The sequence below is a fragment of the Pinus tabuliformis genome, chromosome 1_1 (genome assembly GCF_031772625.1).
Source record: "Pinus tabuliformis cultivar Carrire ecotype Pingquan chromosome 1_1, CPIR1, whole genome shotgun sequence".
NCBI lineage: Eukaryota > Viridiplantae > Streptophyta > Pinopsida > Pinales > Pinaceae > Pinus > Pinus tabuliformis.
The window spans coordinates 146,253,857-146,280,486 of record NC_142297.1 but is presented as its reverse complement, the minus strand read 5'-3'; the positions used below and the strand labels follow the sequence as shown (position 1 = coordinate 146,280,486).

At 37.3% G+C, this 26,630-nt stretch overlaps 1 protein-coding gene across 2 annotated transcripts in view; it reads right to left on the bottom strand.

Annotated features, from left to right (window-relative positions):
• LOC149212045 (MADS-box transcription factor 6-like) overlaps nt 1-26,630 on the bottom strand; it is a 179,009-nt gene that overhangs the window by 47,342 nt on the left and 105,037 nt on the right. For both annotated transcript variants that reach the window (XM_089391660.1, XM_089391661.1), the window contains exons 4-5: nt 14,579-14,640; nt 14,403-14,502 (exon numbers count right to left, since the gene is read on the bottom strand). In XM_089391660.1, the coding sequence (XP_089247786.1) occupies nt 14,403-14,502; nt 14,579-14,640 (162 nt within the window). The remainder of the gene's footprint in view (nt 1-14,402; nt 14,503-14,578; nt 14,641-26,630) is intronic.

Genomic DNA, 26,630 nt, shown 5'->3' with positions numbered 1-26,630 from the left:
CCGCCGACCATTTATCTAACACCGCATCGATGGCATCATCTATGGCTAGGTATGGCAAATCATACCACTTCTGTGTAGGGTCCTTCCGCGTCCTGATTGATATTCGATGGAAATTAGCTTTAAATTTGGCATAGCTATGTAAGTTAGCATATACCGTGGGCGACAATCGCAGCTTGTGATTGATGGCCATCCTAATATTCATTTCCATAAAGATCCAAAATATCTTGTTGTACCGAACGCGCTCCGTGTCCTTGGTCACCCACAGTGAAGCGTACTTCACTGCTTCAGGAAGGTCTGGCATGACCGAGGGGAATTGGATCTCTTATGGTATCTCCCATGCTACCAACACGATCAAAAGCAAGATCCACGCGTAGTGGAAGGTCTTGCTTTTCTCTTGTGCTTCGCGACAGTTTGCCAGGAACTCTCCACGAAGGTAGTCTGACTAGTTAAACTGGACTCCTTCTGCCCATTGTTGTGCGAGCACGATGATAGGCGCTAGCACCTCATCGGTGTGGCACTTTTGCATCACCTTCCCTACAAGGATCTGTGTTGCCACCTTCACAGCGGGGTCGCAGATGCTGGAGAGCTCGTACCCACACGACTTCTTCACCAGTTTGAAATTCTCTTTCATTGCCGCTCGCCACCCTTGCTGCCAAATATCATAGCTAGATTTTCTCTTGTATACGGCAGGCGCGTTATTCTGTGAATCAACATATCAGTGATTGGTATTGGCTCCTCCAACCATAGAAACCCATCATGCACCAAGCACAACAACTGCTTGATGACCAAAACTGTCAGGGGGTGCGGTTATAGTGCGACACCCAGAGCAGGTTGAGTAATCCTGCCTTCTCTACTCCTCTGAGCCACTTCCGCGGCTCCAGTGTAGTCATCCCCATATTCATGTCTATGATGCGGCGCATCAACTATTCAGTCGCCAGGTGCGGGAACTTCTCATGGTCTGCCAAGTCCTACTCTTCAAGCTTCAAAATCGGCACCCGTGCCAAATGCAGACCATCAAAAGTGATTTCATCTGGTAGTAGAGGGGTTTGCAGGGGAGTCTTATTTTCATCCATGTCATTTGGGACCTTGGACTTAGGCTTGCGCCGAGGGACATACTCCGGAAATCGCGTGATAGGGTCCACACCCTGGGCTTCAACCTCCTCTATTTCCATTTCCACGTCCTCATCATCCATGGGTATGTCTTTGTTATCGTCCTCTTCTCCCTCTAGGTTTATAGCCTTGCCTTTCTCCTGGGTAGTGGGCTTTGGTGGGTTTCGTCTTGGTGACGTGCACATCGGTATGGCAAATTGCTTGCCCTTCTTATCTTTCATGGTCTCCTTGGTTGGGGTTGGCTTCGGTCTTGGCGTTCTCGGGGATGTAGGGACCTCCGCCAATACTTCGGCCACTTCCAGGGCAACTACTTCGACCCCCATATCAATTTCTTGCACATTCTCCTCGACTGCCACTCCTTTGATGTTCATAGCTTCTGCGTGCATCGACATGATGCTATTTACTAGTGCTTGTGTCTCCTTTGAAAATTGTTTAAATGCCAGACTCGCTACTAGATCTTGAAAGAATTCATAGTCCATGTGCACCTGAGAGCACAACAACTCGATTCTCAAAATGCCAAGTGTTTTTTGCTAGATAGCCACTTGTAATTTATAGGGCATTTTGAATTCAAATCCGACCATTCCCCCCAAAATTGGTTCATTAATGCTGGATTGGCGGCAGATTTTCAAGGATATAAGCCATAAAGTTCATCTTAAATGTCAGCCGCTCGCTCCATTTGGCCTCACTTCTGCTGTATTTTCATGAATAATGACTTTAATGGTCACTTTCTAGCCGTCCTGTGTGATTTTTCCTTAGGTAGCGTAGCTCCCTCCGCGCTGTTGACGACCCCGTGACACGTCCTCACTCCGCACCATCTTCCAATCGCGCAACTCTCCAATCCGGGCAGTGTAGTTTATAGTCCTGTGCCTCCTTTCAGCTTCCTAGAGCACTAAGACTATGCTTCTTTCATTTAGTCACATGGCTAGACCGCCAGTGTATGGCTTCAAGCGACTGCCATTCACCTTTCCTTGGAAGGGTTCTCCATTTAATTTGACCAGCTATACCGCTCCTTCGTCAGTAATCTCCTTAATAACATAAGGCCATAACCAGTGCATCCTAAATTTTCCTAGAAATTTATCAAACTTACTATCATATAAAAAATCCAGGTCATTTACCTTAAATGTGCGCAGCTTGATGTGTCGATCATGCCATGCCTTTTTGCGCTGCTTTTGGACTTGCTAGTGAAATCCAGCCAAAAATCTCTCTTCTTCGAGCTCATCAAGCTGCGCGAGCCTCTCCTTCAGGGCTCTGAGATCCATCATACCTATGAACACTGTTATGCGCAAACTAGGTACGATGCATTCCATAAGCATTACTGCTTCCACACCATAGATGAGCCTAAAAGCGGTTTGTCCAGTCAACTTCTTGCATTTCGTCCGATAATCCCACAGTACTACAGGTATGCGTAAGTCCCAATCACTTCGCTGAGCATTGTAAACCTTGGTCAGCGTGTTTTCAAACACTTTGTTGAATGCCTCCACTGTCCCATTAGCCTATGGGTGATAAGGTGTGCTCTTCTCGTGATATACCTGAAATTCCTCTGTCAATGTGCTGATCGTCTCATTCAAGAAGTGTGTACCACGATCACTCATCAAGATCTTCAGACATCCAAATCACGTCAGTACATGCTCAAATAGGAACTTCGCACCAGTCACACCCGTGCAATCCTTCACCGGCTGCGCTTCTGTCCAACGAGTCAAATACTCCGTCGCAATGATAATGTATCTTGATCATGTATTTCCTTGTCGCTGAATGGGTCCTACAAAATCGATCGCCCACTTGTTGAAGGGTTGCAATGTTATTTGTGGATTCAAAGGCATTTCATCCCTATGCGATAGCCTACCCATTCTTTGACATACATCACATGCCTTGCAATATGCTTTAGAATCCTAATGAAGGGTTGGCCACCACAACCCTACGCGTAGAATTTTCTGCGTGGTTGCTCTCCCTGCATAATGTCCTCTTGCGGTGCCCCCATGAGCGTCCGCAAGGATGATGCTTCGTTCAAACTCAGGTACATATTGTCACAATATCTCATCAGTCCCCATCTTATATAGATGCCCAGCAATGATAGAGAAATTTTCCGCACACACCACTAATTCCTTCTTTTGCTGGACAGAGTATCCTTTCGGTGCAGTTCATGTTGTTAGGAAGTGTATTATATCCGCAAAATGACCATCCGAAACATGCACTCCAAATAGTTGCGCGTCAGGCAATCCTTCTTCCAAGTTAGTAAGATCCTCCCCTGTTTCGATGTGCGACAGATGGTTTGGTCCCACATTCAATCATCCAAGCTTCACAACAACTTCAAAATCGTACTCTTGGAACAATAAGAGCCATCTGCAGATTCACCCCCCAACACAGGCTTATTGACCAGGTACTTCAACGTGGAGTGGTCCGTATACATCTTAAAATGGCCTCGTAGAAAGTAGTGCCTATACTTCTGGAGTGCATACACCATAGCTAGCCCCTTGCGCTCAGTGGTAGAATAGTTCTTCTCTGCTTTGGATAATCTGCGGATTGCGAACGCGATAGGATGGTCCAAGCCTTCTCCACCAGCGTGTGTCAATACTGCTCCTAATGCTATACATGACGTGTCGACATTACATGAAACTCTTTCTTCCAGTCTAGGAAGACTAGAATGGGCGCGGTAACCATCTTTTCTTTCAATATGTCCAAGCTCTTCTTACAGTCATCATTCCAGCAGAAGTGACATCCTTCTTCAACAATTTCTCCATAGGTGCAGTGATCTGGGCATAGCTTTTGATAAAAAATTTGTAATATCCCGTATGTCCCAGAGTAGTGCGCAGCTGTTTCACACACCTCAATGCTTCCAAGTTCAGATCTTGTGGTATCCTAAAGATAACTGCTTTCACCTCTTGTAGCGCTTCATCAATATTGTCAAACCCGTCCTCAAAACTGAAGGTCATCATGGATCCTTCACGTAGGATATCCCATTCGCTTGTCCCATGGCGAAGCTCTGTTTCTATATACCAATTCATTCGGATAACATCCAGGGTATGACAGAACAGGTGCACCCACTCAGCTGGGGCTTTTCTCCATAAGCCTGGGTCCATTTGGCCAGATGTGCACACGAATCATTCTTCCCTGCATACTTGTCTGTCAGTTGCATCTTAGGCTTCCCAAATCATGTTCTCATCATCCTCCTACATTCGTGCCAATCGTCAAATCTTCCCTTGTGTGTACCCCACCATCTTGCGAGTGTAGTGCGCAGTGCCTAGTCCAAGGCCTGGAAGCAATGCTTTTCTGGTACCTCCTTTTCAAATGCATCCAAAAAGATATGTACCTCATTCAGACCATCATAAGTAGGCAGATTTCTTACCTCAAACGACACACAATGCAGCGACCGGGTCATCATGTTGCGATTCAGCATAGTTACTTCATGTAACTAATTCTGCTAGTGTTCTATTTCTTCATCGGAGTCCGAAGTGCAGGAACTCTCACGATCCCATGTAATCCATCCATCCGCACTGGGATTCACCCAATCTTGGTCTCGCGTTGTTATCTTATAGATACAGTCCAGGTCGTCCTCACTCTCATAATCGCAGGAAGGGTCAGTATAGTGTGATCCTTCAGCAGGATCGAGGGGTACTATTACACGCAACGATTTCTTCTCAAAGATCATCTTTCACTTCTTTAGATTGATTACCCTGTTCATATTAGTGGCCTAGTCAATTCCCAGGAGCGCAGGATAGGGATTGTTGTCATCCACTATCTCTATTACTTCAAAATCAGCCACCATGCTCGCTCCATCAATATCCACAGTCACCCCCTGTAACCACCCCATGGGGATGATCTTCTGTTGATTCGCCATCCTTAGCTGAATTGGAGACCATTACAGTGCAGGTCTCCCCATTCGCTCCCAAGTCTATTTTGGTAGAACATTCGCGTCTAACCCTAGATCCAAAACGACCTGATCCATTTCATACTCTCCTATCTGTGTGGTCAGTCTCATCTCCCGTCCTGTCCTTTTTTTATGTTTGCCAATATTTCATACTATGCGCGACTCACCTGGAGCAGTTCCAACGCATCTATTGATGACTTATTGTAATCCTTTCACAACCTTATTGTCGCACAACAACTTCATACAGGTTTCCAGGAAAGTTGTGATCATAGAGGGGTCCATCTTCTGCTCAGGCTTATCCTTGCTTCCTGAGGTGGAGGCCTCTGCGAAGCTCTTCTTAACTTCCATGAAGGTTTCATGTGTGTGCTCCAAATCGAACTCAGCCTCCTTTGTCGGGGCTTTGAAAACCTATGTACTACCTTCTGGCTGTTTCCCCTTGTCATCTCCTCTCGTGATTCCACTTCTGGGCACTATATTTACTTTAGGATCTTCCTCGCATGGCTCAAACCTCATCATCTGCAGGTTTTGAGTCAGCAGAGGTGGTAGCACCCCTTTGTCACGTATCCTAGCTATCAGCGTAGGACAATCTTCAGTTTCATGATCAAACAGTAGGCAATACTTACACGACGGACGTGTTGGATTAGTGCAATCGTAGGCATAGTGTCCTGATCCTTCGCAATTGTAGCAAATCAACTATCCTCGACCTCTGCCAGGTCCTCCTCTACCTCGGCCTCGTCCGCGCCCCTAAAATCCTGTTCGCGCCATTCCTGTGCTCTGGTCAAGAGGCCGCGTTTCAGCCTGAACCCTATAGGTGGGAGTTCTATTCGTCATCAATTCATAGCTCCTGCAAGTACACTCATCATGCGCTACCGACCTACAAAAGTTGCAGAACAGCTGTTGCGGTGCTTGTACATACTTTTGTAGCAAGTGATAGTTATATGTGGTATGTTTTCCTGCTACCTGACAGATATTGCACCACAATGCAGGCCCCGCGCTAGGTCTTGCTTGAGCTTTTGGCCTTAAAGGCATCGGTCCTCTTCCTGCAATGTAGTTTGCAAAGACCGGGCAATGGTATTTTTCATGACCCTGAATCTTGCATTTCAAGCACCATACTTCCTCGCGTACCTCTGGTCGAACCATCTTGTCTTGCTTCAGACTTTGCATCTCAAGGCATAGATTCTTCAGTTGCGCATGGATCTGCTGAACTCCTAGATTAGGATCTTGCATCGAAGTTTCATGTAGTCTCATGGCAATCTCCAAGGCCTCTGCCTGAGTTGTTATCTTCTGTTGCAACAATGCACTCCTTAAGTGTGGTAGTAGCGAAGCCACAAACCACTCGCGATGTTGTCCATCTGTCAAATTCATGTTGGCTTCACGGATTGTACATTTCAGCCTCTGATCTAGTTCCCAAGGTGTCTCGCCTGGTTGCATCGCGATCTCTTTGAATCCCACAATCGACTGCGCCTTAGATTTAGGCCTACTAAATTCCCTATTTAGTGCTGCCTGGATGTCTGCTACTCCAACATTCGGGTTATTGTTAGAGTACTTAATATACCAGGTTAGTACGCGATCTTGCAGAGCACTAACCAGTGTCACCTTCTTTATATGATCATCTGTAACACCTTGAGCTTCCCATACAGCCCTCACAACAAACTAGAATTGGTCTAGGTCCTCATTTCCCAAGCCTTTGAACAAAGGCAAATTCATTGTATTTGCCATACTGAACCATGGTGGAGGTGGAGGTGGTACGGGTGAAGTTGGAGGTGAGGGTGGTGAAGTTGGAGGTGGTGTGGGTGGAGGTGGTATTCGCGGGAATCCTTGTCTTATTAACTGAATAACACTTCACAGAGAAACCTTCGTTATCCCTTCTTCGTCACTTCGCAGAGGTGAAATCAAGGGCTATACTCCAGACCCTTTTTTCCTTTGTTCCTGTAAGCTTTTCCATTTCGCATAGTCTCGAACATCAAGGTAGCTACATAACCCGTTTTTTACATAATAGAATTTTAATCCAGGTATTCAAATATTTTACGTACTTACCTCGCGGTCCTTTGAAAAAATGTCGCTCCGCCTCGCTGTAGCTGACTAAGGTGTCGACTGCGAATTCAGTCATAAATCCTCCTATGACATGATCAAGCCAATGATCGATAGCGTGGGCGATCTTATCCTCTGATGCTTCTGACCTCCGCACTAGCTCCGGAGTGCACACAATAGGACTGTCAAGTTTCCACCTTCCTTGGCTATCTGCTAGCTTTGCGATCCAATCGTATAGCTCAATAGGGAAGGAGCAGAAAAAGATCTCGTTGATCTCTGTATATAGGTATCTGTCCAACCACTGTTCTTTTGTCAGTCTCGGGTTTTTGTTCTCTTGTGCCACGAATTCGTGGATCTTTCTATTCAACTAGTCTCTAATCTCCTTCTTAGTTGGATTCCAATGATACGACATCACACATCCCTTATGCAGATTCCAATCCCGACAACAGAACCATTTGTTGGCTTGAGGGGTCCTGACCCAGGTTCATCATTAATTATCCAAATAAATCCCTACACTACTTACCCTTTCAGCATCAGCCTACGGAGCACGGACCAAAGTCTCACCCGAAGCACTAGGAGGGGATGATGGAACCAAGTTTCCACACCCTGAGATGTTGTGATGCCATTTGATTTCGCGTAGCCCTATCCTGTGGCTCAAGTACTTTCGTTGCTATGGCAGTGTGCTGTGCAAATTCCTCAATTATCCTAAGTGATTTGCTTATCTAGTGAAATACTTAAAGTTATCACCGGGTAAGTAGATATTCATGATTGTGTTCAATTATTTACTGTAATTTCATTCATTCACGCATCATATAAGCATAGTAAAGGAAATTCATACATAATATATCCAAACCTATCAACAGAACAAAGACACAGAAATTGCAGAATAACTCCTTTTATTAATATTTCAAAGTGTTATAGACTTTATCCAGCCTGCGCACATAGTTGTAGGGGTTCGCGCACTCAGCTGCGGACTTCCACCCTAGGCCTTTGCACACTCAACCACAAAGCCTCTACCTACGCTACAACCCGAGACTTAGAATTCTTGCTCTAAATCTATGACTCTCTTATATGTTGTGTCATTCTATCTTCTTCTAACTACTTAGAGCTTAGCTCTTTTTATACAATCCCATGGTCCGTGGACCATGGGTAGATCTCTTACAACCAACTTTACTTTACAAAACTAAGGGCGGACTACCCTTTATGAAACATAACACCTTCGCGCTCTGCGACCACAAAATGTGGAGTCTTTACAATAATATTACAAAAATTGACTTAAACATGGGCTTTTAGCCCTAAAACTGCCCTTGGGGGATCCTGCTCCCATCACCTTTCAATGTTATAATACATATATATACATTCTGAAGCATCCATAAACCCCAATCCATTAACCCTGGATTGGAACATAACCATAGTTCCCTTGACCTGATCTACAGAAAACCATTGTGCTTAAAACCATGTGCGAAATCCATGCATAAAACCATAGGTAAGTCTGACCACATAATATAGTGTCCAATGAATATAACACAACTCAATAGTTGACACCTTCCACAACTGAATAGAAAAATTTGTGATTGTTGAGCATTCCCATTCAACCAAACACGTTATTTGTTTTGAGAAAACCAAAATCTTAGCTTCTGCCCCTTATCATTCCAACTGGAACATCAGGGAGGTTCTTGAAATTGAAAAGCACCCTAATAATTTTAATCGGGATGATGGATACTAGTTAAGCTAATCCTAGAAACCCTTCATCCATTTCTTATCATCTCAACCCTTCCCCTCTTTTAAATTTTCTGTTATCCTAAACCACCGCCCTCCCCCCCTTTTCCCATCCTCCTCCAATTATTCTAAAGTTTAATTATTCCCATTCTTAGGTAGTTCTTTTCCTCGTTATATCATTTTGAATTGGATTATTAATTACCCTTCCAATTTAACCATTTTATCATAATTAGTAAAATAAGGGTATTAATAATTAAAAAAAAATTACCATTTGGCTCCTTTTATCTCTTGCTTTTCCTTTCTCCATTTTTACATTTATATATATTGTAATTTCACATTTGATTTAGATCCATTAATTTTCCTCCCATTAATAATATGTCTGTTAATATTATAAACCAACCTAGATCCATCTTAACTCTAGATCTATCAAGCACAGAGAGTGATCAAATCTCTCGAGGTGCAAACTTCTTCTTTGAGTGCAAAACTTGAGGAAAGGTCTGGACCTCGAGATATTTTATCCCTCTCGGCTCTTGATGGATCCAGATTTAAGATGGATCTAAGCTGGTTTCAGTCATTTGCGGTCAAAGAAAAAATAATGAATATATGATTAATTTTATCAATAATATGTAAATTCATATAATATTAATATAATGATTTTAAATGTGCTAAATATGTCTCAGATTAATCTGGTCATTTTAATTTTAAATTTGCTTAGTTACCTCAGTTTGTTGATATGATAAATATTGTTAATAACTTTAATGATGAAAAATGATGAAATAAAATTTTTGAATGTAAAGTGACAATGTAATAGTTTTGAATATATAGTCAATTACAAATAGTCTTAAATGTGATTACTATTTTCTTCTACTATTCTTATTGTCACCCTCATTACTTTTGTCATCTTTTCCTATCGATTGTTATATTTTCATATCGATTATACGAAAATGACAGGTTGAATCATAAACCATTTAAATCTTTAGCTTGAGTTATTGTACTAAATTTCATACCTTGTCTCTCTTTCTCTCCAATATTAATAGGTTGAATTACTATAACACAAAAATCAATGTAAATTGTCAATTATTTTTTGTGCTTACATTGAAATCAATGCACAATGTTAATCCAATCCCTTTAAAATTAATGTACCATCATACATCAAATCATAAATCAACATCTACACTGAAATTAGTGCATCTAATGCAAGCAATCAAATAGGATTAGAAACCATCTACATTGAAATCAATGCATCTAGTGCAAGCAATCAAATATCATTAGAAATCAACATCTACATTAAAATCAATGCATCTAGTGCAAGCAATCAAATAGGATTAGAAATGACCATCTAAACTGAAATCAATGCATCTAGTACAAAAAACATTCTTCCCTCTCTCCCCCTTCCATCTATATCTATATCTCTCCCCGTCTCTCCTTAATTGTCTATCTATCTCAACTCCCTAAACACATATGCTCTTTCACTCCATATATATCAATCTCTCTGTCCCTCCCTCCCTCTCTCCATCTCTCTCTTCTTCCCTCTCTTCACTTTCCATCTATATCTCTATCTCCCTTTGTCTCTCTATATCACCCCCAAAAAATACACTCTCTTTATCCAATCTATTTATCTATCGCTCTCTCTCTCTCTCTCCCTCTCCCGGCTTCTATCTATCTTTCCTCTCGTTGTCCTCACTCCCTCTCTCTCCATCTTCCTTATCACTCCCTCTCTCTCTCTCCACCTTTATCTCTTTATTTATTTCTTCTTACCTGCCTCTCTCTCCCTGTCCAACTCCATCTTTCTTTCCCTCCCTCTCTACACTCTCTCACATCCTCTCTCTATTCCTTCCTCTCTGTCCCTTTCTCTCCCACTTCTCTCTCTCTATCTCTCTTCACCCTCCAACTCTGTTACTATATCCCTCCCTCTCTCCTCTCTCCTTCTCTCCCCCATTCTCTCCATCTCTCCTTCTTTGTCTCTTTATCTCACCCCAAACATACACACTCTCTCTCCATCTCTCCCTTGTCACTCCTTCTCTCTCTCCACTTCTCACTCTCTATGTATTTCTTCTTCCCTCTCTCTCTCCCCCTCCAACTCCATCTCCATATCCCTCCCTCTCTCCTCCTCTCTCAAGTCCACTCTCTCGTGCTTCCTCTCTCCCCCTTTCTCTCCTACCTCCCTCTCTCTTCCCGCATCACACACACTCTCTCTCTATCTCTCTCACTACCCTCCAATCCTCTCTCTTCCCCCATCACTCTCTTCCTTTCTCTCAAGTCATGTCTCGTTCTTCCTCTCTCTCCCTTTCTCTCCTACCTCCCTCTCTATTCCCCCATCACACACACACTCTCTCTATCTCTCTCTCTACCCTCCAATCCTCTCTCTTCCCCCATCACTCTCCTCCCCTCTCTCAATTCTCGTCTCTTGTTCTTCCTCTCTCCCTTTCTCTCCTATCTCCATCTCTCTACCCCACCACTCTCTCTCTCTCTCTCCAACTATGTTACTCTATCCCTTCATCTCTCCTTCTCTCCCCTCTTCTCTCTATTTCCACTTCTTTTTCTCTTTATCTCACCCCTAAACATACTCTCTCTCTCTCTCTCCATCTCTCCCTTGTCAATCCCTCTCTCTCTCTCCACTTCTCACTCTCTATGTCTTTCTTCTTCCCTCCCTCTCTCCCCATGCAACTCCATCTCTATATCCCTCCATGTCTCCTCTTCTCTCACAAGTCCTCTCTCTCATCCTTCCTCTCTCTCCCTCTCTCTCCTACCTTTCTCTCTATTTCCCCATCTCTCTCTCTTTCTCTCTCTCTTTTCCCTCCAATCCTCTCACTACCTCCCTCTCCCTCTCTTACCCTTCTCTACCTCTCTCACTCTTCTCCCTCTCTCTTCATTCTTCCTCTCCCCTCTCCTTCAGTTTATCTCCATCACTCCCTTGTCACTCCCCCTATCTCTCCACTAATATCACTCTATGTCTTTGTTCTTCCCTCCCATATATATCTAGAGTTAATATATATCATGACATATTGATATATACTATAATATAACAATTTAATATTGTATTAATCCAAAGTTGTTAAATTTAATAATAGTTTAATAATAATATTAGTGTTAATAATAATTTTTTGCATGGTATTAATAATAATTTGGCCTATGGTATTTGGCCCATAGGCTTCACCTAAATATAATGTATTTTTTAGTGTTAGTAAGTATAAAGAGGTTTATAGAGTAAATATAAAAAGAGCTTTTATTTATTTACCATACCTCTCGTTTATTTATATTTTTATTTATTTATCATATCTATTTTATTTACCATTGTATTTGGCTCATAGGCTTTGTATATAATTAGATGTTGATTTCTAATCCTATTTGATATATTTTTATTTATTTACCATAACTCTTTATACATCTTTTATATTTATTTATTTACCATACCTCTTTTATAAATATGATATTTGGCCCATGATATTAATAATTATTCGTCTCATGGTATTTGGCCCATAGGCTTCACCTAAATAAAATCTCTTTTTTGAGTTTTAGTAAATATAAAAAGGTTAATGGAGTAAATATAAAAAAAGGGTTTTATTTATTTAACATACCTCTAATTTATTTATATTTTTATATATTTACCATATTTTTGTAGTGGATGTAAAAAAAAAATTATTTATTTACCATATCTCTTCTTTATTTATATTTTTATTTATTTACCATACATATTTTTTGAGTATCTGTAAACCTTTTTATATTTTAAATTTATATTGTGTTTATACATAATAATAATAATAATTAGATTGATTTTTAAATAGGGTTGACATTAGATTAAAAATGCTAAATGTTAAACATCACATTTAAATTTAAGTTTACATGTTTAAGTTAAGTTTTTAGTGAGATCTACTCCCATACTAGGTTGTAGAGTGTTTCAATGTTTACGTTTTTACGTGAAATCTTGTCTAATTTATAAAACAAAGTAAAAATATTTTGATTTTGATTTTTATATTTGTGCTTCCCTCTTTTTGAAATTTTTTTACCATTAAAATAAATTTATAATCTCTTTAGGGTAATTTTTTTCTTTCATTTTTATAATTTGCAGACCAACTTCATTCCAATTTAACTTATTTCTTATAATTACACCTTGGACATAATCAATAAATAATATTTAATTATAAATTTTAATTATTATTTTGACCAATCAAAAATCAACTTTTATAAATATATATATATATATATATAGATATTATTAAATTTATTAAATAAAAAATTCTAAATAATGTATTATTTTTTAAACTATGTGAGAGATCAATAGGCCCGACCCCAACCAAAATCAGTCTCGTACAGAGAAAAGCAAGTCCACTGAGTAATCCCAAGCTTTGTCGAGAACTCAAGACTGGATGATCTCTCGAGCTCCAAATAATCTATGGTGGACATTATAGTGCACATTCAACAACAGATCCACGCAACACCCCCGGTTTGATTATTACAGGATAGCCATGACCTGTGGCAGCAGTCCGTGGCATTCCATGACAGCAAGCAACCGGAGATATTACTGGTGGCTCTTTTCTCCAGTGCATACGACATAGACACACGGAATAAATCTACACCTCAAAATAAAATTCAGTCACACTATAAACAGATTCACACTAATATATATACAGTAACAATGACATTCAAGTTTCTCTCATCTTCCCAGAAGCTCTGATACAATGACATTCAAGTTTCTCTCATCTTCCCAGAAGCTCTGATACGATCAAAGAAATTGAAATTGGAGATAGTGGACATAATACATTCAAAAACTATTAATATATTACACTTTTGAAATCAAAATATATCACAGATATATAGTGTATATGAGATCGAATAGATTTTAATAAAAAAGAATATGGTTGACAAATTCTCTCAACAGATTTCTATAATTAACAGATTAAATTTGCAAAGATATTATTGTAAGTATTAATTCTAAGTTAAATTAACATTGTTAAAATAAGGACAAGTTATTATAAGCTTTATACTGAAACTAGGTGTTGGACAACTACTAAAACTATGATGAAATAATCTATCTATGTGATATTAAAAAGATTGAAAACGAAAATAACTTTCTCTTAAATTATTCTATGTATACCCAAATTAAATTTCACCTTCAAAAAAGTTGTCAAAATACCACCCTTCTTAATCTTCTAACTCTAAATTATGATAACCTTGGAACAATTTTCTTAATATTTTTCTCACAAATAAAATTATTAAAAAATCAAAATAATTCTTAATCATTCTTTTCTTAAAACTAAATAAACCAAATTTGATATAAATAAACATTAACTAACTTTATTATTCTATTCACGCACTCTATTCTAATAACAATTTAAAGTTTAACCGGATCTTATATTTTAATAAAAAAATATATTATATAATCCTATAATCTTCTATAAATGATCGTTACAGTAACTAAATGTTAGAATGCCAAATAAAGCCTTGCAACTGTAACTTTATGCTATGATTTAAAAAAGACAAATTTTATTTTGTAAAACAGTTGGGTCTAATTTTATGCCTGGATTTCCGAGCAACAAATTTGATTTTTGTAAAAGTACTGTCAATTCAAATTTACTAAACCAAAACATTGATTTTATATATATATATATATATATCGCGGGATTATAATTATTTTGAAACTGCAAATTCTAAAAATGATTTTTTTTTCCAGACATACCTTTCTTGACCTAACATGTGTCAGTGCAACCTCAAGTTGACGTTCCAGTTGTTGCAGCTCCTTAATACTCAGGGGACCAAGGTCTTCACCTAATAAGTGCCTGCCATTTGAATCCAAATTATACATTTTGCTCACACGCAAATATAATTCATTCAACGCTTGATAAATAATTGTACCTTTGTGATCGTTGTAAAAGTTCAACTCTGGCTTTTAATTTGCCAACCTCTTGATGCCAATTCTGTTTCAGGAAACAAATTAAAACAAAACTCTTTTAAAACCACGGAACTGCATGTTGATACTTGTCCAAATAATTTCCTTTTCCGAAAGAAATTGTTTAAACTAAGGATTCACACATAATGGGAGAATTAGAATATAAACCTAAATTGTTTAAATTAAGGTTAAACTCTTCTGGAATAAGCATGATTCATTTTAAATTTTAATATTAAATATGATATTTAATGATAATCTCAAACATTTGAAAATAGATATTAGAATTTATTTTAATTATTGAAATATAAATGAAGATAATCAAAATCAATGAAGTCTTATAACTTACATAGTATGTAATTAGGCATAGGAATAGCTGAAAGTAAATTTTTAAAAATTGTGATAAAAGAACTTGAGGATGAAAATTATATCTGTTTAATACATCATAATCCCAATAAACTATTGTGAATGACTTACCATTGATCTTGTTACATTTATCATTTTCAAAAACATATATTTTAGTTGTAAGGCAAGAACTTTGGTTAAAGTTTTATATCATGAGAATTGGGGTGTCATTCTACACCTTAATATGAGGGAGATGTGTATCATTCATGTTATAACTCATATGTGTGTAGCTCAATGAGTTAGCTAGAATGATTGAGTGCATTAAGCTTCATGTAGGACATTTTGAAGATGCTCCCCAAAGCTAGCTACGTAGATTGTGTGACTCACTTGATGTCTTTATCACATAAAGCAAAAGGGTTGTTGGAGAGTTTCTCCATAAAGTGTTTCTTGGGAGAAACAATGAATATGTATATACATATGTATGGATATATTCATATATACATACATATGTGTATGTAGATACACACAAACATACATGTGTGTATGTGTGTATGCACATGTATACCTATATAGATAGGTACACATATGGATGGGTGAAACAATGAATATGTATATACATATGTATGGATATATGAATATATACATAAATATGTGTATTTAGATACACACAAACATACGTGTGTGTATGTATGTATGCACATGTATACATATACAGATAGGTACAAATATGGGTGGGTGTATAAAGGTGGTTCCTAATTTTGTTGTAGTGGGAAGATGCACTATTGCTAATAGCTTCAACCTTTGTCAAAGCTACATATAAGAAATTGTTGTGTGTAAAACCAATTTCCATGTGTTATTTTTATTTTATTTTAAATGCATGTTAGAAACATGTGCATAATTTAATTACATGTGTTAAAAGCATGTGTGTTCCTTAATGTCAAAAAAAAATCATGTGAATGTGCTTTATTATTTTTCCCCGACCATTATCAATTTCACCCTATTTTTTCTACTTAATGTGAGTGTGCTTTTGCTAATTAGGTCCAATCTAGGTTCACTCTCAACAAAGCCACCTCAACTCAAAGATAGGATTTGCCCCAGTAGGATATTGTCCTTCACATGCAGTCTAGTTCAACATGGTGTGATTATGGAAACTTCCCATAGATATCCACATCATGATGTTAGACCATTAGATGTAGGTCCTTTAGGCTACACCAATTTTAGACCATCCATGACATTTGGCCAAGCTAGCCATTATCATTCCTACCTAGTTGTTCCACATCACTGCTCTCATTACAAGCATACTTGCCTGGACCTAACAAGGTATAATATTTAAGATAGTTTCTTGGATGAAATTAGTACAATTTTTTATATTTTTATTGATTATGTATTTAATTTTACAATTGAAAAATATGTCATAAACATTACCTTAAACTATTTGTAACTTGATTGTTATTTTTTGGCATGAACATCTTTTGCAAGAAGATACACTTAAATCTAGGCAGTAAGGCACATATTCTCTACCAGAAAGTCAAATTCATGTTATATGTCGAAGATGTGTAAAATTATGGCCATAAATAACTTACAAGAATTACATATGTCCTTTAATTAGGCCATAATTTGTTAATTTATGACCAAAAACTTATTTAACAATGTTATTGTCTTTTTACCAAGCACTCCCTTACGATTTTGTTGCCTCCACCTCATTGTTTACCCTTGTCTTTATCTTTTCATTTTGCCTAATATGCCTTGTAATCATTTTAGTGTTTGGTATTCTTTCCTTGTGGTTTGTATTGGAAATCCCTTATTTGAGTAGTCGTGACAATGGTAGCTTGTTTATTACATGTCACTTGTGTCAAGGAAGTAGGAAAACTCAAAATTTGATGGAGGTTACCTTAGTTATTCCTTGTGTACAATTGGGATTTCCAATTTCAGCCAACAGGTCATCTAGGAAAACTTAAAAGGTGACCAAGACCTTTACTTATTTGATCATTTTAATGTCATTTACCAAACATTCTTTTCTGGTTTCATTTCCTCTACCTTGTGGTTCACCATTGTTTCTCTTCTCATTCTACATGGTGTTTGACTTGCGTTTCATTTAGTGTTTTCTTTTCTTAACTTATATCTTATCTTGACAATCCCATCATTTTGGTAGATCTAAGGATGACAACATGTTTATTCCATGCCATAGTTCTTAAGGAAGTTAGAAACCCCATATTTGTTCACAATCTCCTCACTTATTTGTTCTGCATATACGGGCTTGTGAATTTGGGCTTGTAAATCATCTCAAAGAACTTAAGTGATGACCAAGACCTCCCCATTGTAGAAAAGTATATTTTGTTTTTAGCAAGCACTCCCTTATGACTTTGTTAACTCTCTCCTTCATCTCCCTCTTTTTGGTCTACATCGTATTTTCCTTGTATTTCATTTAGTGTTTGGTCTTCTTTCCTCATGGCTTGTCTAGTAACCCCCTATATTTTTTTGTTGGTTCAAGATTACATAAAGATCATGTTTTTTACTCAAGTGAGACTTGAATGAATATTGATGTTTCATGGTGAAAATTTGATCCTTGTGAAATTGAATATATACGGCTTGCAATTTCAACATTTTGGTTTTCTATATAATTGTATTACTAAATTCAAAATACAAGGCTCTAATGTTATTCACTTATTTTCTGTAGCCCTATGTTATACCTTGGATAGAAGTTAGTATACTATAACACAACCATTTGTCATTATCTTTGTCTCAAGTATTCATGCTTAACCTTGTTAAACACTTAGTTGCACCTCTTTTACATAGTGACCACTTCTTGTAGTACACATTGATAGATATAATATAAAGAACAAGAAATTATAAATAAAGACCCTTAAGGTAGGGTAACACCATCAATTACTCTTTATGTGAGGAATCACTTCACAAGTAATGCTTATCACAAAACAATACATCCAATATGCTAAATATAATGATACTCATTTGTGTTACACTTTCTCATGAGTATTTCTATGGATCTATGCCAATTACCCCTTATTATTATATTATTTCCTTTAAGCACCTAGTGTGACTATTTATTACTCATCTACTACCACGTGAATATATTCCATGCTGATGGCCATAATACATTCATTATCTCCCTGAATGCCTCCCTATGTACCTAGTATTATCCTCCACAAAGTACATTACATTCCATCGTCCTTCACATCTTTGTTCCCAGAATATAAAGGGAAGCTATATAATATGATCTACTAAGCAATGTAATCAAGTGGTACTAAACATAAGTATCCATCCACCCCAGTGAAATGTGGCCATGAGTTCCAACTATATCCCTACCACCTCAATCTTGACTTTGGTTGCTCATTGCATTCCTTGTTGTCATTGTTCTATTTTGACATCTCATTGCATTGATTTTAATCTTCCATGTAGTTCCATGATGGGTTCCTTTCTAATGTCATGTTGATTCAAAGTAAGTTTTCTTACATTCACGACCTTTCTTTGAGGATTTCTGTTTTTCTAAGTGGTGTGAGTTGTGATATACAACAACCTTAACTATCAATTCTTCTTTCTTTGACTTTTGAACATGTGGTTCCTTTGATTATTTAGTTGTTTTATGCCCTTGATAGAGATTGTGTCTGTGTATTTAACTAGATTATTCCACTAATTCAACATTGAATTATTCATCTAATGTGTCAATAGGTATTGCAATTAGTTTCTTGACGAGGACCCTTGCAAGTACCCCCTTGGGTTCTTATTATTTAGTAAGATAAATATTCTACAATCTAATTTTATTTTTCTTAGACAAAGCTTCAAAAATTTCTTTTACACCTTAAATATTAATTGTGCTAGTTGAGTTCATCCAAGGGTATCCCAAAACAATTTCCACATAATCCATATCTATAGCATGAAAATTGAATGCAACACCTGTTTGTTCCTGTAAATATTTAAATCGTTAAAAAATTGAGCATTCTCACTCTCAACCAATGTGCTTTGAATTTGCTTTGTAGGGATCTGTAATATTTTAGCCAATTTAATATTGGTGAAGTTATGGTTTCTACAAGTGTTTAGAAATGATAACATTTTCCTATTGAATACATTCATGAACCTATAATACAAAATTATTTTGAAATGCTCAATACATTTAGCCTAGGGAAACAAAACTGCTCAAAAGTTTTAATCCTAAAGGATTATTTTTTAAGCATTTGGTATCTATGAGGTAGAATAATATTTTCATCGGTATTGTAGAAGGAATTAGAGACATTGACCAAAATACTCCTAAAAAGAGAAACAAATTATTACAATCAAGATTTAATAACTGAAGGGAGTATCAATTCACAATGTTAAAGGGATAGAGAAAAACAAAGAGGCGGGAATGCAACCAAATAGACAATATTCTTCTTCCCCCTAAGCACGTAGAAGTTCCTTCTATACTTAAAATAAATCAAGACTTGAATAAAAGTAAAGAAGAGAATATTGATGGACATGTTGTAGGAGGTGATAGAGATGATCCCCCTATATAGGCATTGAGAAAACATATACAATACCATCGTACAAAAGGAAGAGAAGCCAAAGAAAAAAAGGTTTACAAAATTATAAAGGGTCAAGAGATATTATGATACAAAAGTAAATAGTGCTACTATGCCTGACTAGGCAACATTGAGAACTGTTGAAATCCATAGAACAACAAAATAACTGGCTCAATGGGAACCAATGTTTTTGAAGAACAATATTTAAAAAGGCGTAATGCTCAATATAATAAAGAAGAAAGGAATTTGTAGGATGGAAAGGTCGATGTGAAAACTAAGAAAATAAATCAAAATTGGACCTCAGAACTAGATGTTTTGGGAGTTGGGCCATATATATTCTTAAAATTACATATGACTACTGGGATGTTATTGCTCGTTCTATTTTAGATAAAGATATTGAAAATGTTAAATTAGAAAGAAGGATACATGAACTAGAGGATGCATTAAGTCTTAAACCTTTGTTTATAGAATCATTAATATTGTTGCTCTAGATCAAATGCCTCGAAATACACCAGGGACATCAACACAAGTAAATAAAGTTGTTAAATTAGTTAGTGGAGTGATATAGCATGTCACAGAAAATATTAATAAGTGACTAGATATTATTTTAGAAGAAGCCGAGAAAATCATCTCAACTATGAGTATGACAAATTTTCCAACTTTACGAAGTGTTCGTAGAAGGATTTTGAACATGATGAATATTTTTATAAAAATGATTTAAATACTTTCATTGCTCGAGTATATAGTTTAAGTTATTTCCCTAAAAATCAACAGGGTTCACCCTCAACCAAAAAAATAAAATAGGTAAAAGTAGGATGGTTGAAAACAATACATATGCTACAAGAATCAATTGTTATTGCAACAAGGATCAATGATATAATAAGTAGTATATTTATCAAAGAACTTAAAATTGTTGAATGTTGAAAATGCAACAAGAAAATCCTAATTTAATATTCCCTTGATTAAATTACGAGAAATTCGAATTTCAGTTCCAGCAGAATACTTGGAGGTAGTTAACTGATATGACATGGCTCTTGTCACTCAGTTAGCTCAGTAAATTCGAGTTGGAGACACTTGAGTTTAGTTCTACATGATTGATTGCTAATTTTTAGCAATATGTTTTAGTTAATTTGAGTTATTGTCAATGTAACTAGTTCTCACTGTTAGTAGAACTAGTGGGGGTTCAGTCAAGGGTGTGTAACTTTTTTCACATTAAGTGACAAGGGTGTGTAAATTTTCTCACATTGAGTAATCATCTAGTTAACTGATCAATCAACCTAAATTAACTCTTGCATGCAGAGAATTTGAGTTACCCAGTTGAGATTGTAGTTCAAGGGCACTGTACCATCAATTGTAAATTATTCAAAGTTGTATAGATGGGGCATGCAGTAAGAGAATTGACCTAAAGGAATTGTGCAATCCAATGGAGGAAAATTCCTATTAAATAGGGCCCTAATTCCTCCAGGAACAACACAAGGAATTAGGAGCTTAGAGGCTAGGAAAATTTTCTAAGTATTGGCCAGGACAGTCGGTTAGGCAGAGGATAAAAGATACAGGTGCAGGTTGAGCTCAAGCTTGAGCAGAGCATATTGTATTCATCTAGATTCTTTGATTAATGAAATACAGATAGTAAGGGTTTTGAGTTGTTGCTTACCCCTAGATAAATCTTTATGTATGTGTATTAAATCTTGATGCATGTTAATGATTTGTGTTCTCGATCGCGAATTTTCTTTCGCATATGAATAGAGTAGCTTATATTCTAGTGATTTAGTAAATTTCATGAACAATTTAGAATCTACACCATAATTTCTACATGGTATCAGAGATGGAATCACAATAGAGAAGATATTTCAAACTTGTTATTGCAGGAGGATCGAACTTGCAGGATCATTTCTTTAGAGCTAGCAGGATGGCCTTCTCTAGACTAATACTTGAGTATGCCCTTGAGGGAAGCTCAAAATATGTTTCCTGGAAGGACCGCATGGAGGCAGTGTTAGAAGATAATGGGTTGAAGGAATTAATTGATAATGATATCCAGAAAATGACAATAGTTGATGCTTAGATCTAGCAAATTGGAAGAAGTGTGTAGGTAGATCTAGGATGATCATCCTAGAGGGTGGGAGAGACCACATAGTCTTTAAACTACATGAAAAAGAGACTCCCATTGCTATGTGGAAGACTATCAATGAGCTATTCAGAAATAGCAATGAAGCCAAGAAACTTAAACTGATGAAGAAATTGAGGATTGAAGAAAAAGGGTATGAGGTAGTCTTCAGAGATGGGAAGGACTAACTCAAGAAATTTTGTGTCAGGATCAAGAGCCTCTACAAATTAGAGGAATATGCATGCACAACCTTGAGGAGAAAGGAAGGGATTAGAGATGTTATGTTTGAGAGAGAGCATGATTTAGCTCTCAAGTGGAAGCCTCAGTTAGTTGGCAGTTGGGATGACCAAGGGGATGATGACGAAGAGGACCAGTCAGAGACCTCCAATTGGAGGAGAGTTCGAGCCAAGTGGGAAGAGGGAGCACATGTAGCTATACCTCTAGGAGTGATGTGGAGTGATGTAGATCCTTAGTCCAAGAGTTGCAGAAATTTGTGCAGGGTCCATTGAAGTGTGTTTGTCTCATGGATCATTACCTTGATATAGGGGCCCATAGTATTCCATAGCAAGAGGATCAATGTTAGTCAGATATTGAGGATTGCAAAGAAGTGTTAACAACAGAGCAGGAGGCTCAGTAGCAGAGTCAACAGCAGCACAACTTTCCGAGTAGACAGTTGCAGACACAATTTCAATTCAATTTGTTTTTTTATCCTTCTTAGTTGCAAATGTTGCAATAGCAACAACAACAGTGAGAGGTGTTTCATGCAGTACATTCCAAAGGTGCTAGATCAAGGTAGATGTGAATCCCTTTCTTGTTGAGAGGGAGTGTTGAAAATGCAACAAGAAATTCTAATTTAATTTTCCATTGATTAAATTAGTAGAAATTCGAATTTCAAGTTCAACAACTACTTGGAGGTAGTTAACTGAGGTGACATGTCTCTTTCCACTCAATTAACTCAGTAAATTTGAGTTGGAGACACTTGATTTTAGTTCTAAATGATTGATTGCTAATTTGTAGAAATCGATTTCAGTTAATTTGAGTTATTGTCAATGTAACTAGTTCTCACTGTTAGTAGAACTAGTGGAGGTTCAATCACGGGTGTGTAACTTTTTTCACACTAAGTGACAAGGGTGTGTAACATTTTTCACACTGATTAATCATCCAACTAACTGATCAATCAACCTAAATTAACTCTTGCATGCACATAATTTGAGTTACCCAATTGAGATTATAGTTCAAGGGCAGTGTCCTATCAGTTGTAAACTAGTAAAAAATGTACAGATGGTGCATGCAGTCAGAGAATTGACCTAAAGGAATTGCGAAATCCAATGGAGGAAAATTCCTATTAAATAGGGGCCTAATTCCTCAAGGAACAATGTAAGGAATTGGGAGCTTGGAGGATAGGAAAATATGCTAAGTATTTTCCAAGGTCGGCCAGTGAGGCAGAGGATAGAAGATATAGGTGCATGTTAAGTTCAAGCTTGAGCAGAGCATATTGTACTCATCCAAATTCTTTGATTAATGCAACATAGATATTAATGGTTTTGAGTCGGTACTTTTCCATAGATAAATGTTTGTGTATGTGTATTAAATATTGATGCATGTTAATGATTTGTGTTCTCGATCGTGAATTTTCTTCCGCATATGAGTAGAGTACCTTCTACTCTTGTGATTTAGTAAATTTCATGAATAGTTTAGAATCTACACCATAATTTCTACATGGTATTAGAGATGGAATCATAATAGAGAAGAGATTTCAAACTTGTTATTGCAAGAGGATCGAACGTGCAGGATCATTTCTTTAGATCTAGCAAGATGGCCTTTTATCGACTAAGACTCGAGTATGCCATTGAGGGAAGATTGAATTATGTTTCTTGGAAGGACCACATGGAGGCAGTGATAGAAGATAATAGATTGAAAGAATTCATTGATAATGATATCCAGAAAATGACAACAGTTGATGCTCAGATCTAGCAAATTGGAAGAAGTGTGTAGCTAGATCAGGAGGATCATACTGGAGGGTGTGACCGACCACATAGTCTTTAAACTACATGGAAATGAGGCTCCCTTTTCTAGGTGGAAGAATCTCAATGAGCTATTCAGAAATAACAATGAAGCCAAGAAACTTGAACTGATGAAGAAATTTAGGATTCAAGACAAAGGGTATGAGGTAGTCTTCAGATATGGGAAGGTTTACCTCAAGTATCTTACTTCATGTCAAATCAAGAAATTTGGTGTAAGGATTAAGAGCCTCTACAAATTAGAGGAAGATGCATGCATGACCTTGAGGAGTACGGAAGGGATTAGAGATGTTGTGGTTGAGAGGGAGCATCATTTAGCTCTCAAGCAGAAGCCTCAGCTAGTTGGCATTTTGGATGACCAGGGGGGTGATGATGAAGAGGACCAGTTAGAGACATCTAGTAGGAGGCGAGTTCGAGCCAAGTGGGAAGAGGGAGCACATGCAACTATACCTCTAGGAGCGATGTGGAGAGATGTAGATCCTTAGTCGAAAAGTTGCAGAAATTTGGGCAAGGTGCATTGAGGTTTGTTTGTCTCATGGATTATTACCTTGCTACAGGGGCCCACAATATTGAGTAGTAGGAGCATCAATTTCATTTAGATATTAAGGAGTGCAGAGCAGTGTTAACAGTAGAGCAGGGGGCTCAGTAGAAAATTCAGCAACAACACAGTTTTCCCAGTAGACAGTTGCAGACACAATTGTTTCAATTTTTTTTTTATACTTCTTAGTTGCAGATATTGCAGTAGAATCAACAACAGTGAGAGGTATTCATGCATTACATTCCAAAGGTTCTAGATCGAGGTAGATGTGAATCCCTTTCTTTTTGAGAGGGAGTGTTGAAAATTCAACAAGAAAATCCTAATTTAATTTTCTCTTGATTAAATTAGCAGAAATTTCAATTTCAACATAATACTTGGAGGTAGTTAACTGAGGTGACATGGCTCTTGTCACTCAATTATCTTAGTAAAGTCAAGTTGGATACACTTGAGTTCAGTTCTACATGATTGATTACTAATTTGTAGCAATCTATTTCATTTAATTTGAGTTATTGTCAATGTAACTAGTTCTCACTGTTGGTAGAACTAGTGGAGGTTCAGTTAAGGGTGTGTAACTTTTTTCACCCTGAGTAATCATCTAGTTAACTGATCAATTAGTCTAAAATAACTTATGCATGCATAGAATTTGAGTTACCCAGTTGAGATTATAGTTCAAGGGAAGTGTACTATCAGTTGTAAACTAGTCAATGTTGTATAGATGGTGCATGCAATTAGAGAATTGACCTAAATGAATTGTGAAATCCAATGGAGGAAAATTCCTATTAAATAGGGGCCTAATTCCTTAAGGAAAAACACAAGGAATTAGGAGCTTGGAGGCTAGGAAAATTGGATAAGTATTGGTCAAGGTGAGTCAGTCATGCAAAGGATAGAAGATACAGGTGCAGGTTGAGCTCAAGCTTGAGTAGACCATATTGCATTCATCCATATTCTTTGATTAATGCAATACAGATAGTAAGCGATTTTGAGAAATTGTTTTCCCCTATATAAATCTATGTGTATGTGTGTTAAATCTTGATTCATGTTAATGATTTGTGTTCTTGATCATGACAAGTGAATGATATGTATCAGAATTAGAAGGGCCTCCATTGGATCCATATAATTCACCTGTGGTGACAAAGTAGACATCTCTGTAGCATCCATTATGGAAAGATTTGGGGTTCCCACTAATGTATGCCTATTTTTTTCCATGACCAAAGTTTTCTTTGCCCTTAGTTCATTGAAGTTTTTAAGGGTTTTCTCCTTCCTATCATATTTGCATGGTTGATTAAATACACTTCCCATATTCACAAGGATCAAAGCAAGAAGACAAAATTTGTCTCCACAATCATAGGAAACATAAAAATGTTCTGCAATAGTAGTATTTCCCAAGAAATGTCTCTATTTTTTTTAGCAAAACCTTACCTTTTAGAGACAATAAGCTTGGGATTTATGTTTTTCATTGTTTTATACATGTAGGACTGTGTGCATGTTCATATTACACTAGGTGAAAATTTGACCATTATGACATTATAGATAAATCTCACACACAAATAAGAGGGAGGTAAGTGCTTTGATGCATAAATAAGGTTAAGGGGCAAATAAAGGCTTAGGTAGAAAATTGGTTAAAACACCTAAACATGTTTAATGGTGTTAATAAGGGACTTAATCCTTAATTTGAACTTTTCTAGCTTAAGAACCATGAACAATCCCTAGAAATGGTGTGAAGGGTCCTCACTAATGGGTATTTACCTTGGTAGTTGGGTATGGGTGCCATTAAGTTGTTTCAAGCATCATGGATGAGTCTCAGGGAATTGACTATAGTCACAGTATGGAAACAAAATTTCCAAGCCCTTGACATTAGTTGAGGGAGGAAACCAAGAGCCTCTAGACCTAAATCTTGATTCTAATGCTCAAGCACCATGGACAAGTCATCAAACATCCACATCTAACCTATTTTAGTTAACAATCACCTCTAAGGTTGCTATAGCACCATAGTATTTTAGTCGTGCACCGAGAATGTGTTTATAGTTCTATCCAAGGTCCTTGGAGGAGAATAATGGGCCTTATTCCATAAATAACACTCGTTGGGATTAATTTCCATGAACAATGCCTACTACACATAAAAAATCTATTGCTATAGTGTTTAACACATCCTCAAATGACCACACAAGCCTTTTCTATTGTATCTCTATCTTATTAGAGGGATATGGGAGCCATCATTGAACCAAAACACATGCCCTAAAATAGAATGTGTCCCAATCCCACAACCTAATCATTCTCACAACCATGGTCAAGGTTCTTTAAAATTTGTGTGAGATATGGGTGACATGAGTAGATTTTGTGAACCATAAATATTTTGAGGAATAAACATGGTCAAATGGGACACACCATCCTTAATTATTATTGAACATTATTAGTATTAATCACCTTAAAAAATACCTATAAATGGTGACATTATCACTCTCTAAGGAGTCTTTGACATATGATTTGAATATGAACATT